At 34.3% G+C, this 14,264-nt stretch overlaps 1 protein-coding gene across 6 annotated transcripts in view; it reads right to left on the bottom strand.

Annotated features, from left to right (window-relative positions):
- PTPN13 (protein tyrosine phosphatase non-receptor type 13) overlaps nucleotides 1-14,264 on the bottom strand; it is a 195,390-nt gene that overhangs the window by 108,756 nt on the left and 72,370 nt on the right. For 5 of the 6 annotated variants that reach the window (XM_036259635.1, XM_036259641.1, XM_036259668.1 and 2 more), the window contains exons 6-7: nucleotides 13,844-13,931; nucleotides 4,101-4,664 (exon numbers count right to left, since the gene is read on the bottom strand). In XM_036259635.1, coding sequence (XP_036115528.1) covers nucleotides 4,101-4,664; nucleotides 13,844-13,931 — 652 coding nt within the window. The remainder of the gene's footprint in view (nucleotides 1-4,100; nucleotides 4,665-13,843; nucleotides 13,932-14,264) is intronic. The other variant, XM_036259654.1, reaches the window with a different exon arrangement.

Genomic DNA, 14,264 nt, shown 5'->3' with positions numbered 1-14,264 from the left:
AAAGGTGAAGGGATTAAGAAGTACAAATTAGCAGTTACAAAACAGTCATGGAGATGTAAAGTACAGCTTGGTTGATAATAATGCAATCACCATATATGGTGTCAGGTGGGTACAAGACATTGGGGAGGAGGGTCACTCTGTAAGTTATATAAATGTCTAACCACTATGCTATACACCTGAAACTAATATAATATTTAATGTCAACTGTAAGTTAAAAATTACTTTAGATTTAAAAAAAATTAGAAAGTAATATGTAGTGGGAAATCCTTAGACTGAAACTCTGACATCTATGATAGAAATCTACAATCTCCCCTAATGTTGAAAACTCTATCATTAACTTGTTATGTGATCTTGGATACGTTATTCAATCTTTACAAGCCTAAGAACATGTACTCTACGACCTCTGCTAATTCTAAAATCACTCATATCCAGTAGCAAATGCCAAATTTAAAAATCACAAAAACTGTGCAGAACATTAGCAATATTTTAAAATGCTTTCAAACAAGAATATATATATTTTTAATACACATTCTGGAATGCAAAGCTCTTTTTTTTCTTTAATCCTTACCCGAGGATATTTTTTGCATTTATCTTCAGATACAGCGGGAAGAAGAGAGGGGAAGAGAGAAAGAAACATCGATGTGAAAGAGACACATTGAGTGGTTGCCACCCACACAACCCCAACGGGGGCTGGGGACAAACTGCAACCAAAATACGTGCCCTTAGCGGGAATCGAACCCGGGTCTCGATGGACCGCAGGCTGACACACTAACCGCAGAGCCAAACCGGCCAGGGCCAAAGCTCTTTTTAATTAAAGTATAGTTGACATACAAAATTACATAAGTTTCAGGTGTACAACATAGTAATTTGACATTTATATACCTGATGAAGTAATCACCACAAGAAGTCTAGTAACTGCCTATCACCACAGAAAGCTATTACAGTATTACTGGCTGTATTCCTTGGGCTGTACATTACATCCCTGTGACTTATGTTGTAACTGTAAGTCTGTACCTCTTCATCCCCTTCACCTTTATGCCTGTCGTCCCATCACCCAACCCTCTGGCAACTATCAGTTTGTTCCCTGTATCAATGAGTCAAACAAGAATATTTTAAAAGAAAGAGAAGTGTACAAGAAAATGCGAACATTAATAACACCCACTGCTCTGCTTGATTTATCCCACATAAAAGGCATCTGTGGAGCCTGCTTTTCATGAGAATTAAGTGAGATAAATGGGATATGTAGTATTTTCTATTCTTTTACTTTGTATATGAGCTAAAATCTTCTATTTGCAATCTGCACTTTTGTTTACACAGTTAAAAAATTATCTCACCTGTAGAAAAAGACACCACGACACAAAACCAACAAGCTACTCAACTAAATAACTAAAAAGTATTGCTTTTTAATTCCAAACATCAAATATTCCTTTTGAATAATGCTTTTAGTCTAAAGCAAATATAATTTATTACTATTTGAAAGTTACTATATAATAATGTTTATTTAAAGTGGTGTAAGCATTTCCATAATAAACAAACATTTTGAAGGCATTTTATTTAACTTGGTTATAAAATACACTCTGGGAAAAAAATGATTCTTTGTGGGAGCAAATGCTTTTGAAAACTCTTCAACAGTCCTGACCAGTTGGTAGAGAGTTGGTCCTCGAACCAAAGGGTTGCAGGTTGATTTCCAGACAAGGGCTCGTACCTGGGTTGCAGGTTTGATCCCTGGCCCCAGTCAGTATTGTGCGAGAGGCACCAGTCAACGTGTCTCTCTCACATCGATGTTTCTCTCCCCCCACCTCGCCCCTTCCACTATATCTAAAAATCAATGAAAAAATATCCTTGGGTAAGGATTAGCAAAAAAAAAGATGAAAACTGTCCTGTATCAAACAATTCAAAGCACTTTTTATTTTTAAAAAGAATTTTTTTCCTTTTCTCATACCTCTTGAATCTAAAATTTCTTAAATTGAAAATTGTGTTTCATAATAAGTTACCATTTTTAACAAATGAGGGTCTACAATGACTATACATCATCTTTGCAAATATATATGCATATGTGGAAACAATGTGTTCTGCTTGAGTTTCCTAAACACACATGCATGCACATATTACTGGAGAAAATAAAAGGCTCGTATGCAAACTAGGACATCATTTGGTTTAATATTCATTTTACAGGTAATTAAAAAAAATTACCTACTCAATTAAAATATATTAAATAGAACATTATAGCATAATTTAACAGGTTAAATATATTTTCATTAATGTTTGATTACTGTTTAACTCCCAAACCAAAGGTCAAGTGTAAAAAACACTTTCTCAAACTTCACTAATCTACACTTCTATTAATTTATCAAACATTAAGTCAATCCGCACAACCCAACCAGGGCCGGGGACAAACTGCAACTGAGGTAAGTGCCCTTAGCGGGAACCGAACCCAGGTCTCTCGGGACCGCAAGCCGATGCTCTAACCTCTGAGCCAAACCGGCCAGGGCCATTGGTGTCCATCTTAACTGCTTGTATTTTGAGACTATCATGGTTCATTGATTTGAATAACTTGGGTTTTGTTTTTTTGATTCCACAATGGGCAAGATTTCTTTACATGAATGCATCCATGAAGGCCTGCTTATAAGAAGGCCAGGCTAAAGCACTATTCATATGCTCGCTGTTGTGCAACACTAAACAGTCATGAAATACACCTTCTAAAAGGGAAGAGCATTTATGCGGCCAGAAGTGCCTATTCTTTGCTGTCAAAACTCAGAACACTTACTGATCAAAGTTAAACAGTGAAATCACTCATAAAACAAATTTCTAAGTTTTTATTTTCTGTATTTGAAAGTTTTCGGATCAAGGTTACAGATGACCATCTCATAAAGTTAGCTAATGTTTTTTAAGATGCAAATATACACAAATCGTTACTATCAGTTCAGTGTTCAATCATTTCCTCCGTACTCTCAAATTATTTACTAATTTGCAATTCCTGAATTTAAAATACAATTGCAAAGCTTCTTTTACTAGAAGTAAAGCACAATGTTGGGAGTATGTTCAGGTCCAGAACTATGCCTAAAACTTAAGAAACAAACAAACCTTTAAAGGCAGCCTATGAATAAAAAATATTCTACTAGAACAATGACCTTAAATGAATGAAAGCTCCTTTAAGTCTCCCCTCATCAGCTATATCCCCAGGGTTTGTCTAGAAAGCAAAGCGTAGTTATAAAAGTTTAATCCTCAAAAATGTGGAGGATCAGATCAAAAACTCAATCTTATTTTGTTTTCTCTTTCATCTATCTATATTAAAAATAGCCTCTATCCCTGTCTAGAACACAATTTTATTCCATTCAATATATTGAGCTTTGTATGTTAATCAAGTATTGTCGGAACAGAGCTTTTCCTGCAAATAATAAGAATTTATCATTTATAAAGTTATTTTTATGCCTCTCACACTAATAATGTAATAACCTGATTTATTAATCACTTTACATTCATTAACCAATTCATCTATTTTTGTTGAAAACATTTTTCAAATGGGGTAATTTAAGTGTGATTAAACCCAACTGCTGAAGGGTCACAAAGCTATTGCTGTAAAAAATTTACACCATAAAGATTTAAAACTTCATTCCAGACCAAACAAATTGTCATCCCCAGGAGTCGTGCCCCGCGTTTTGTGATCTGAACCAGTGGTTTGGGTGCACTAGCTCCGCCCTGCTCTGCCTCCGGCTCATTTCCCAGAGCCTGCCGGCCCTCGACGGCAGATGCCCACAGGCAGCGCATGACACTCGCTACTGTGGGGATTGAAACGTGGAAGACACGGTGCCGGCCCCTGAGCAGTTTACAATCTAAAAACATACTCCTCCAACACTGAGACTATAAAGTGACTGGCCAAGGTGGTTAGTAGGGATGACTCCGTGGAAGCAGTGGACTTTGATTAGGGTTTTGGTAGAAGGGGGAACAGAAACTGGTAGAGAAGTGAGACTGATCTGAGCACAAAGGGTTGGCAGTGGAAATAAGACTTGTGGAATTGTTTATTAACCCTTCTTTATTTCAAAACACAACTGTAAAGATTTCAATTCAATTCTCTCTCAAGCACACACAAAATTACTAACCTTCTACATTCATGGCTTCTCTCAGAACCTGAAGTTTCTTTTGTCTCTCTCGGATTCGGTCCAAAGCGCTTGATATTGCCGAGGAGGTGGGCAGTTCTCGCACGTGAAACATAGGATCCATTTTCTGAGGGCCGAAGACGTCCAAGGCTATGCTTCCGTCCGAGTACCTTGCCTCCTTTTTTCTAGGAGTAGTTGAAGTCCGCACTGCTACTGCCTCCGGGAGCCAGTGTCGGCACCTGCCGGTCTCCCCAGAACAGCCGTCTCTGTCAGCTGAGCAAAGCAAGTCGGTAGAGGAAGCCCAGATCTTCTTCTTGGGAAGCACTTCGGCGCCAGGGATCGCTTTTTTTTCTGGGCCACTAGTTTTGAACTGGTAAGGAGAGCAGGTATTTTCAGAATCTTCATGTCCAGAATTATCTGACAAAATGTCCTTGAAATAATCTTCCTCATCTTGTGTGTCTCTGATGGACAGAAATCCCATAGATTTACTAAGCCCTTTGTTAAGAAAGGTCTGATGACAGAATGAAGACTTGTGTATGTCTAGTGCATCAGAAGTAGAGCTTCTTCCTGGAATGATAAGAATCTATCATGTATGCACAGAATTTTTAGAAAATAACTGGAATGTAACCTTACTATTGACAATGAAAGTGGTGACGATTTTCTAAATTCTCCAAAGGGAGGCTCCGAGATGGGATGGGATGAATGGAATGGTCATGGTGGTGGCGGCAGAGGAAGTGGAAAGAGATGCTATACTTGAATAACTTTTCATAGTCCGATGTTTCTTATCTAACGAAATCAATATTATTTTGAACTTTATTTTTTGAGTAGTATCATTTGTTATTCATCAAAGGTGAACAAATGATTTTTAGAAAATAGATAAAAGTGCCTGATACTATCCAGTTTGGGGGAATATTAATTATTCATGAAATGATCTGGGGTAATAATAGAATGTATAGTTTACTCCTTTAACTTCAAACATGCATTACTGCAAATGTAATTCAAACATACTTCAATATGAAGCCCTGGTATTCTCTGGTCATTTGAATAAATATGTTTAAAGAATAAACAAAGAATTCTTGCTATAGTCTGAGTGGGAAAAAAAGGATTATAGCATTTGAAGTTCTTAAGTATCAAAGTTTTATTAAGATTAGATGTATTTTCAAAATTTGATTATGTTTGAAATCCAGATGATTTGATTGTGTTTAAATTATGTAAAAAACTTAAGTTTTTTCATGGCAAACTATCATGTACTAACATAGTTTTCTCTCTCAAACATAATGTAGCAATATTTATTAACTGGAATTAAGTACCAGTTCTTATTTATTCTTTAGTCCTTGATAAGTTCAAACCAATAAGCCATTCTAATTTTTTTAAGGCAGTGGACTGTATATGCACTGAGAGATGGCAAACATGCCCAGCCAGAAATTAATTTTTTGAATCCATAGTTCAACAACAAAAAATCATATATATGGTTCTACTATTGAAAAAATAGTAGAACTGGTTTGGCTAACTGGTTGAGCGTCAATCCATGCATCAGAAGTTCACTGGTTTGATTCCTGGTCAGGGCACATGGCCAGGCTGTGGGCTGGATCGCCAGTGGGGCGTGTGCAGGAGGCAGCCAAACCATGTTCTTGCTCATCGATGTTCTCTCTCATCGATGTTTCTATCTCTCTCTCCCTTCCTCTTTCTCAAAATTCAATAAAGAAAAAATACTATTAAAAAAAAAGAAACAGAAGAATTCTTTATAGTTACTAACTCAATAGCCCAGAAACACAGAAAATTTCCCTTGTGACCATCTGTGATCCTTCTTTAATTATCTTTTTGCTATGTACACAATATAAAATAATGACTCAAACCTTCTGAGTAATAAATTGCTTATTAATTAATTTGAATAAGTCAGTTGCCTGTTCAGGGTAACAGCTATGAACTTTAATTCCCTGACTACAAACTTTACCTTAATAACTTTAGAAAAGTGAATTCATTTCAAAATGAAAACAAGTACATTCTCTTACTTGAGAATTAGGTTCAAACAATTTGCTTTTCTTGCAACTCATCTTTTCTTGCACATTTCTACTTACGTGCAAATAAGGATAACAATATTTGGGGTGTGTCATGTAAAGAATACTGAGAAACATACCATACTACATCCAGACACACAGACCTATGTTTATAATTTTAAAATTAGATTAGAAGCTAGAGTCTGTGACAGACTGTATTACACTATTTTAGGGGTGAAGTACATTCTTAAACAAACCACATATTAAAACTCATTAATTTAAAATTTTATTTAAAAATACATAATAGGTATATTCTTAAAATTTAATAGAATACATTAAATAAAAAATAACAGAAAGAATTTAAGGCTCATACAACTATAGATAAACTCAACAATCTATCTTCTTTTACCACCCTGACTACCAACAGGTAGTCAAATGGAAAAAATCAAATAAGTGACTATTTTGGCAACCCCATAAATACATGGTCAACCACTTTGGACACTTAACATCATGTGTTAACAGTAAGGTAACTTACTCTCTACAATGACTGCTTCACTTTTTCTCATTCTTCAAATTTCCCACTTCAACTCCTTCTCTTTTACCTGATGATCTTATCTCATATTCCACCAAAAAAAAAATAATAGCTGTCAGAAGAGAGCTTTCTTATTTTTCCATGACTAATTCAACATATCTACGTGGGTCTGCTAATCTTTTCCCTGTAGTCTCAAAGGGTAAAATTTCCTACCAATTGAAGGCCCACTCTCAACACCCCTTCAATTCCCCCTCCTTTTACTTATCAAAGATTTCACTTCTTTGGTTAACCTCTCTCCTCTCTGCTTACATCTTCATTACTCCCCCTTTATACCGAGTCATTCCCATCAGTATACAAACATGCTCTAATATCTGCATGATAAAAACCAAACAAACCTTTCCTTGTTACAATACAAGGGTGGGCAAACATAGCTCTGCAGTTCTAAGGACAGGAAACAGAGTTTATTTTTGCATTATTTATTTGTATTACAACTGTAAGCCTACTTTTGCCCACCCCTGTATTTCCGTCTAGTTACTGCACTCTCCAATTTCTCACTCCCCGTTCATTATTTCTACCTACTTTAGTCAATTTCCAACTCCTCCAACCTTGGTAATGTTCATCATGTATCACTAATGACCTCTAATTGCCAGATCTAATGGACACTTTTGTATCCATATAGTACCAGCAACAGCTGTTAGTTATGACAATCCCTTAATGAATCATGTCTCTCCTTATAGGTCTGGTTTCCTCCTACTTCTCAGACTTCATTCTTAACCTTTGCTTTTTCCTCGTCCTCTACTGGATATCCAAATGTTGGATTTCCTCAAGGTTCAGTTTTAGAACCCTATCTTTTCACTCTTTTTTATATAATTTCGTCACTAACAAGGCTTTTTAATATTATCTATACACTAACATCTCCCAAACTTATATTCTTGGTACTGACCTCTTCTGGAAGCTCTAATCTTATATAATTAAAACTGCTAGTGTATATATATCAAAGCGCCTCAAACTGAACATGCTTGAAACTAATCTTTTACTTTCCACATCCAGAGATGTCCATTCAACCCATCTTTCCATTTCAGTAAGTGGCACCATCATCAAACCGACTACTCAGAACAGCAATAGGGGCACCATCCTGAAATCCTTCATCTTCCTCATTTCCCACGTCAAATCCATCAGAGTGCGCTGGCTATTTAAATCTCAAAGATACCTTACTCCGTGTGATTCCTTCCAATTCCACTGTCAACACCCTATTCCCAATGAATATTATCACTTGACTAGATAATTGCAATGACTTCTGAATAGGCCTCCCTGCTTCTTTTACTTTCTTCATCCAACTATCTTCCACTCAGCAGCCAGAATTATCTTTTCCAAATATAAACTCCATGGTGCCACTACCCTGCTCAGTGAGTCTCAAGGGCATATGGCTGTACTCTAAATAAAATCTAGACTCCTTATTGGTCTTGAATCCTTTTCAGTTTCATCTCCACTTCCCTTATTCCATCCAGGCCACAGGTTTTTCTCTGTTAAGCTCTATTATATGTTAGGCTTAGGGCCTTTGTACATACGTTTTTTTCCCTCTCCCCGGGAATAGTCTACTCCTGACCTTTCTCATGGTTAGCTGTTTCTTATCCTATAGTTTTATTTCAAACGTGACTTCTTCAGTGAAGCCTACCCCGACCACTACTGAAATAGAGCACTTCCCCAATGTATCACAAGTCTGTTCCATTTGTAACAGGTACATTTATCATTCTCTTTTAGGTCATTAGTATTTACTAACAATGTATCAGTGGACCAGGGTATCCTAAAAGAGCCATGTCTTCTCACAGCCGTGAGACCTAAGACTAACTGCTAATAAGGTGGCTCTTGGATAACCACTGCTTTATAAATGCTAGGTCTTTATCGTCATGTTAATGATATTCACTATCTTTACACTAGATATGTTCTTGCCTGATTATCACTTCACAGGTGGATACTATATATAGTATCAGATGTAGCAATATAGTATTATGTTTGTTTCATGTTGTTGAAGCACTAGGGAAAAAATTTCACTAATGTGAAAACCCAAAATGAGAGTTCAAATATAGAATCTGGCCATATAAATAAGGAAAAACATGGAATCCTAGGTTCATTAGATGCTTAAGTCCACTAGACCAGTGAAACCATGGACTATTAACACTAGTGTTACTTAACAACAGTATTTGAGACTAGATAAAATGCATTGTCTTCAACTGCTTTCTAGATCTTTCTAAATGTGGCCCAGGCTATTATAATTATTTTATCTAACAGGCAATAAACAATACTGAAATCGTTAATTAAGTACACCTAATGACTGTGCTCACTACCCATTTTGATCACAGGAAATGTTATTTCTCAAAGCAATGCCTTTGACGCTACTCTTAAAAGATTTCAGGTGAAAACTTCCCTGATAGTTCCCCATCCTGGCAGAATCAGTACCTTCTTCTGCTACACGCAGAGCATGCTGGGCCTCTATTAAGACATTTCTTTCACTGTATTAAAATCACCCTTCATATTATAGATCTGTCATTACTCCCAATCCTTTGTCCACCCCCAATTGGAACAATGACATAATATAAGGGACCGCATCTTATTTGTTTTTGTATTTCCAGTTCCCAATAATGGAGATTTCAAAACACGGCTTGCAGAATGGATTGATTACATAACTTTTTGAAACCCTTTAAAGCAAAAGCTTAAACCACCAGAAAGATTACTATAAAAAAAAACAACACTTGATTTTTAATTCTAGCTTTACCATTCAATCCATGAACTTGGGCAAGCCACTTAATATCGATTTCACACTTCCTTCATCTACAAAAATGTGTACAGAATTTGTTATGCCTTCTTCTTAGAGATGACAGAATACATGAATTAACTAATTGAACTAGTATGAGCTCTTCTGAACAAGGGCAACATAAAATTCTCATTTTGTTTTTCTTTTTTTTCTACTTTATTTTCTTCAGCATATAATTATCTACTAAGGGGGAATATAAAAGTTCCTTTGAGAGAAAAGCATGAAACTGGAAATCAAAAGATCTACACAAAATTTAGCTTTGTTCTACAATTAAAAAAATAACTTTATTCAAAATAGAAAAAGTGGTGACTATAGGTAGATTTTCTGTGCCTTAAGGCAGCTCTGAGTTCAGAGAGAGGTTACAGACAACATTAGATTATATACAATTATAAGCATTTAAATTTAAAATGAAACCATATTCCTTTTGGAGAGTACATAGCTTGCTAATAACTAAAAGGAGAACCATAAATACACTTTGAAGAGCTATGAATAAACAATTTTAAGAACATAAAAAATTTTCATAATAAAACACATTCCATTTTAGTTAAGCTGGAAAAAATCTTTCCTGTAAAATGCATTATATTTTAAGTATTTTTGTTATAAATGATAACATTATCTCTAATTGGATATCATATCATCATTTATCTTTCCCCTCCCACACAGACTCGAAAAATTCACAGCATCTCTTAGAAGCTAACTTCAAAATGACATTTCACTATTAAAAGAAGCTCCTCGATTCCCCATCTGTCCTCACAAATGTGTTCAAGTACATAAAAAAAGAAACATGATATTATCAATACACCCAAGTTCTGAAGCTATATCATGCTGATCTGATCATGGTGTAGGTTTCCACCTTAAGCTTGGCAGGAAATGTTTGCTTTCTTTCTGCTTAGTGAAGCCATTTTATCAGCATTGGCAGTATTAAATAACAAAGTGGGGGCAGACAGCCCACTAGTTTGGGCCTTAGCTTCTTTGACAGATCTCAGAGGTGGATATAAGGAGGGACCTTGTAAGGTCATTTATTCATAGATGAAACATTTTATTGTTAAGTTTTAGTTGAACAATCAAATTACAGAGACACAAGGCATCATCCTTAAAATTGTTCATTTTTCAAAATCTAAATCTGTACCTCACTGCCCATTTTGACATTTTCTTTACTAAAAATTGTGGTCAGGAGCCTAATTATACATGAAAGCTATCAATACATAGAGGTTTGAGGTTGGTTCACATCAAAGACAACACTTTACTACTAATGTAGTATGACAGGATTGCTTTGCTGCAAGTGACCATTGATAACTTGAGAATTGGCACTGCCCCCAAATAACACCTGTTCCCAGAGGAATATTGCTTTTACACAAGGTAATTTTTTCTTAATCTTAAAGCTTTTATAATGCTATATGCCACTGGCTCTTAGCTGCTAATAATTTCTGTCTGGTAATGGTTATAACTGGGATATTATTTTGATTCTGTTTCTGAGATGTGGTTTTATAAATTTGTTAACGGTAAAGTAAGAAAGCCCCTGAGCAGCAGGACTGTGGAAAGGTATGGCTAAGACGAACTGAGGAATCTTCTTACATTACACTTGATCCAAAAGACCAATTCCTTACAAATTCTCTTGAGTTTACCTACAGGGGAGAATTTTTCTCCAAAAAAGAGATAGGGCTATTAGAGAATAAGATCAATGGAAAGTATATTTAAAGATTTCTCTGTTAATTTTTTTAAGTCATTATTGTTAATCCTAGATTATCTGTGTTTGGATAGTCTGTTAGAGTCATAGAATTTTAAAGAGCTGTTAGACAATAATACTAAATCTTTCTCAATATTATAAAAACAAAGTCACAAATAAAGGACAATAATAATTTGGTTTAAAACTTAAAACAGTAAAAAAAAATATGAACCAATATAGTGAACTATAGTTTTTCTTTTTACTTTGTACAACCTCAGGTTTAAAATAGGTTATCTAAAAACAATAAATAAATCATACAGTCATATATATTTCTCTATGAATTTACTAAAAATTATATTAGAAATGTATTATTATATTAAATATTTTTAAACCCTTTTCCATACCCATCAATCAATACTCATTAAACACCTACAAAAACTTATGTACTTAATATAGTACTTTTCCCTATGCTTAGCATCTATATGTCTAGTAAGTTTTACTTTTATATATGACTTTTATTAAAATATATATGTAAATGACAAACAAATAACTATTTAAGGTATGTAATATACTAGGTATGGATTCAGTTCAATCTCTAATTCCTACCCCTAAAATATTATGTAATAATTAATGTCTATAACAATAAGATTGAATCAATGAAGGTAATATAATTTAACTATATTAACACTTGGGAGTTTTTAAAATTTAATAAACTAAATATGGCGGGGTGATCTTTTTTCTTTTCTATAGATTTATAATGAATAGGGATAAAATGAAGTTCTCCTATATATGGCATTTTTATTGTTAGGAAAAAACAAACTGTCTTTAACAATTAATAATAATGTAACATTATATTTAAGTAAACAAGTAGTAACAAACAAACAAACCTAATTTCATAACATGGCCACTTAATTGATAGTAGAAGCTGATAGAAAGGAATTCTAGAAATAGGTTAAAGAAAGTACAGAAAAGAAATAAGAAAGCAAGGAGGAAGGGAGAGAGGGGAGGGAGAGGATAGAGAGAGGGAGAAAGACAAAGGGAGGAAGAGAAAAGGAGCGGGGAGGGAAATAAATTAGGAAGATAAATAAGAGAAACAGAAATCATTTCTTTAAATCTAATGTTTCAGTTATTGAAGTATTCATTATGTCTCCCTGACAAAGACTCTTTCAGCTTGCCACTGACATTCAGCTCTAACTTTCTATTATTCAGTTCTAAAACAGGAGACTGCTGAAAATGTGATGAATCAACAAAGTGCTGCTATTCTTAGCACCAAGGTTCACACTATATCATATTTCAAATCCTGGTATAGTTTTAAAATAAAGGGAAACAGATTTTTACTTACAACAAGGTGTGTCTCTATATATGGAAGCATAAGTACATTAAATAAACACAAGAGTTAAAAATTCTTTTTGAATTGTCATGAAAGTATTGTTAAAGTCTAAAAACTAAGTTAAAGTCTGCCTTTTTTTTTTACATTTACATAAACTAATAATATATGTTAGAAAAGGGACCTTATGTAACCAGAAATAATTTGATTTTATTGGTGATATGAAAGCTAAAATAACTTTTCAGAAAAACAGTAATTATTTACAATAAGTAAAATAAAAGTACCAGAACAGGCACTTAACTAACTGCATCATCACAGAACCACTCCATCAGAAATAATTTTATTGCTTTTCTTTGACTTCTTCCAGAACACCCGTCTCAGATATGTGAGAGTTCTGAATTTGACAGAACATTTGGTCCAGATAATCAATCATCTATATTTAGTTTTCACAATGAGAGTTTCTCATGGGTTTTAAATAAGATAGCTGGGCTCTGATTATGTGATTGCTCTGAAAAGTTAGGCATTTTAGCTTTCTAATCTGACTATATCAAATAGAATGTTTTATTAGAATATATTTAAGCCATATTTACATTTACTTTACCCAGTCCCCATAAGATAAAATATTTCACTCACAAAATATTTTGTTAGCATGTTTAGATTATAATTATGAATATTGCTTGCTAAGAAGTAAAGAAAACAAAGATAATCAAAAAAACAAAAGTTCATTTTATAAATAAGCCAAGTCTGAAACTTAACTTTCATTTCACATGTTTGGAGTTCCTATTCATTTCCTTAAAAAATAAATTTAATGATTATATAGAATCCATAATTATCTAATGCTATTGGCAAATAGCAAAACCATTCTTCATCAGTTGTTTTTTTCCACTAAGCATCATATAACCTAAAACAGTATTTATAACTGCAAATCATGAAATTAGTTGGTCATGAAATCAATTTAGTGGGTTGTGACCAGCATTAAAAAAGGCAATGGAGTAGAAAATAAAGTACAATAAGAATAATGCTGCTTTGTGAAACTCTTGTTCCAGTAGTGTTTATATTCATAAATGCATATTGTTTTCATCTTGCTTTAAAATGCATTTTTAATGTAAAATACCATGCAAAGTAAATAACTGCTATTATTGCTATAATATGGGAAAGAAAATGATTTACTGTGAGAGTCTTGATTAATAATAATACTGTTATTAATCATATTAATCATGTTTTCTGTATAACTTGAATGAACTGATGCATTAATAAAGTTAGTGTTCCTATGTGTTCCCTGCCTCTGCCTTGCAAACTTATATTCTAATTATGGTCACAATTATCAGATTTTCAAGCCCGGTAGTATAATTTTGTAAGGGAACTATAAAATAAGGTTTAAGCCCCAAAATTTCCTACTACTATACACTTACCTGTTGGTAATCCTTTCCCTCTCAATCGGTCACGAATAGCCTGGCTTCGATCAGGTTTTTGTTCACTGTTGCAGGAAAGCTGATCCGTCTGTACATAGGTAATCAAAAATCAAGTTTGACAAAAGAATCTCCCCCTGTTTTTTCATAGTAACTGGCTACAGAATGACATTAGTTAGACAATTTTTGGAGGCTGTAGCATTAAGTAAAGACATTCCACATTTGCTATTAATTTGTATTTCTTGGATAAGATTTATGTAGCTCAGTTCTGGCCAATACATGGTCAGGAAACAAGAGGGAAGACACAAAGAGCGACCTGCTAACGAGGGAACAAAGTAAGCCAAATTAAAGTAGTTAAAACGAGTTCCATTTGAAAACTGTAAACCTGAAACATTTTCTTTCCCCCAAACTGATAACTATGTTC

This window comes from Molossus molossus, unplaced genomic scaffold (assembly GCF_014108415.1).
Source record: "Molossus molossus isolate mMolMol1 unplaced genomic scaffold, mMolMol1.p scaffold_m16_p_1, whole genome shotgun sequence".
Taxonomy (NCBI): Eukaryota; Metazoa; Chordata; class Mammalia; order Chiroptera; family Molossidae; genus Molossus; species Molossus molossus.
The sequence above is the reverse complement of the archived record's forward strand: the minus strand, read 5'-3'. Positions and strand labels throughout refer to the sequence as shown.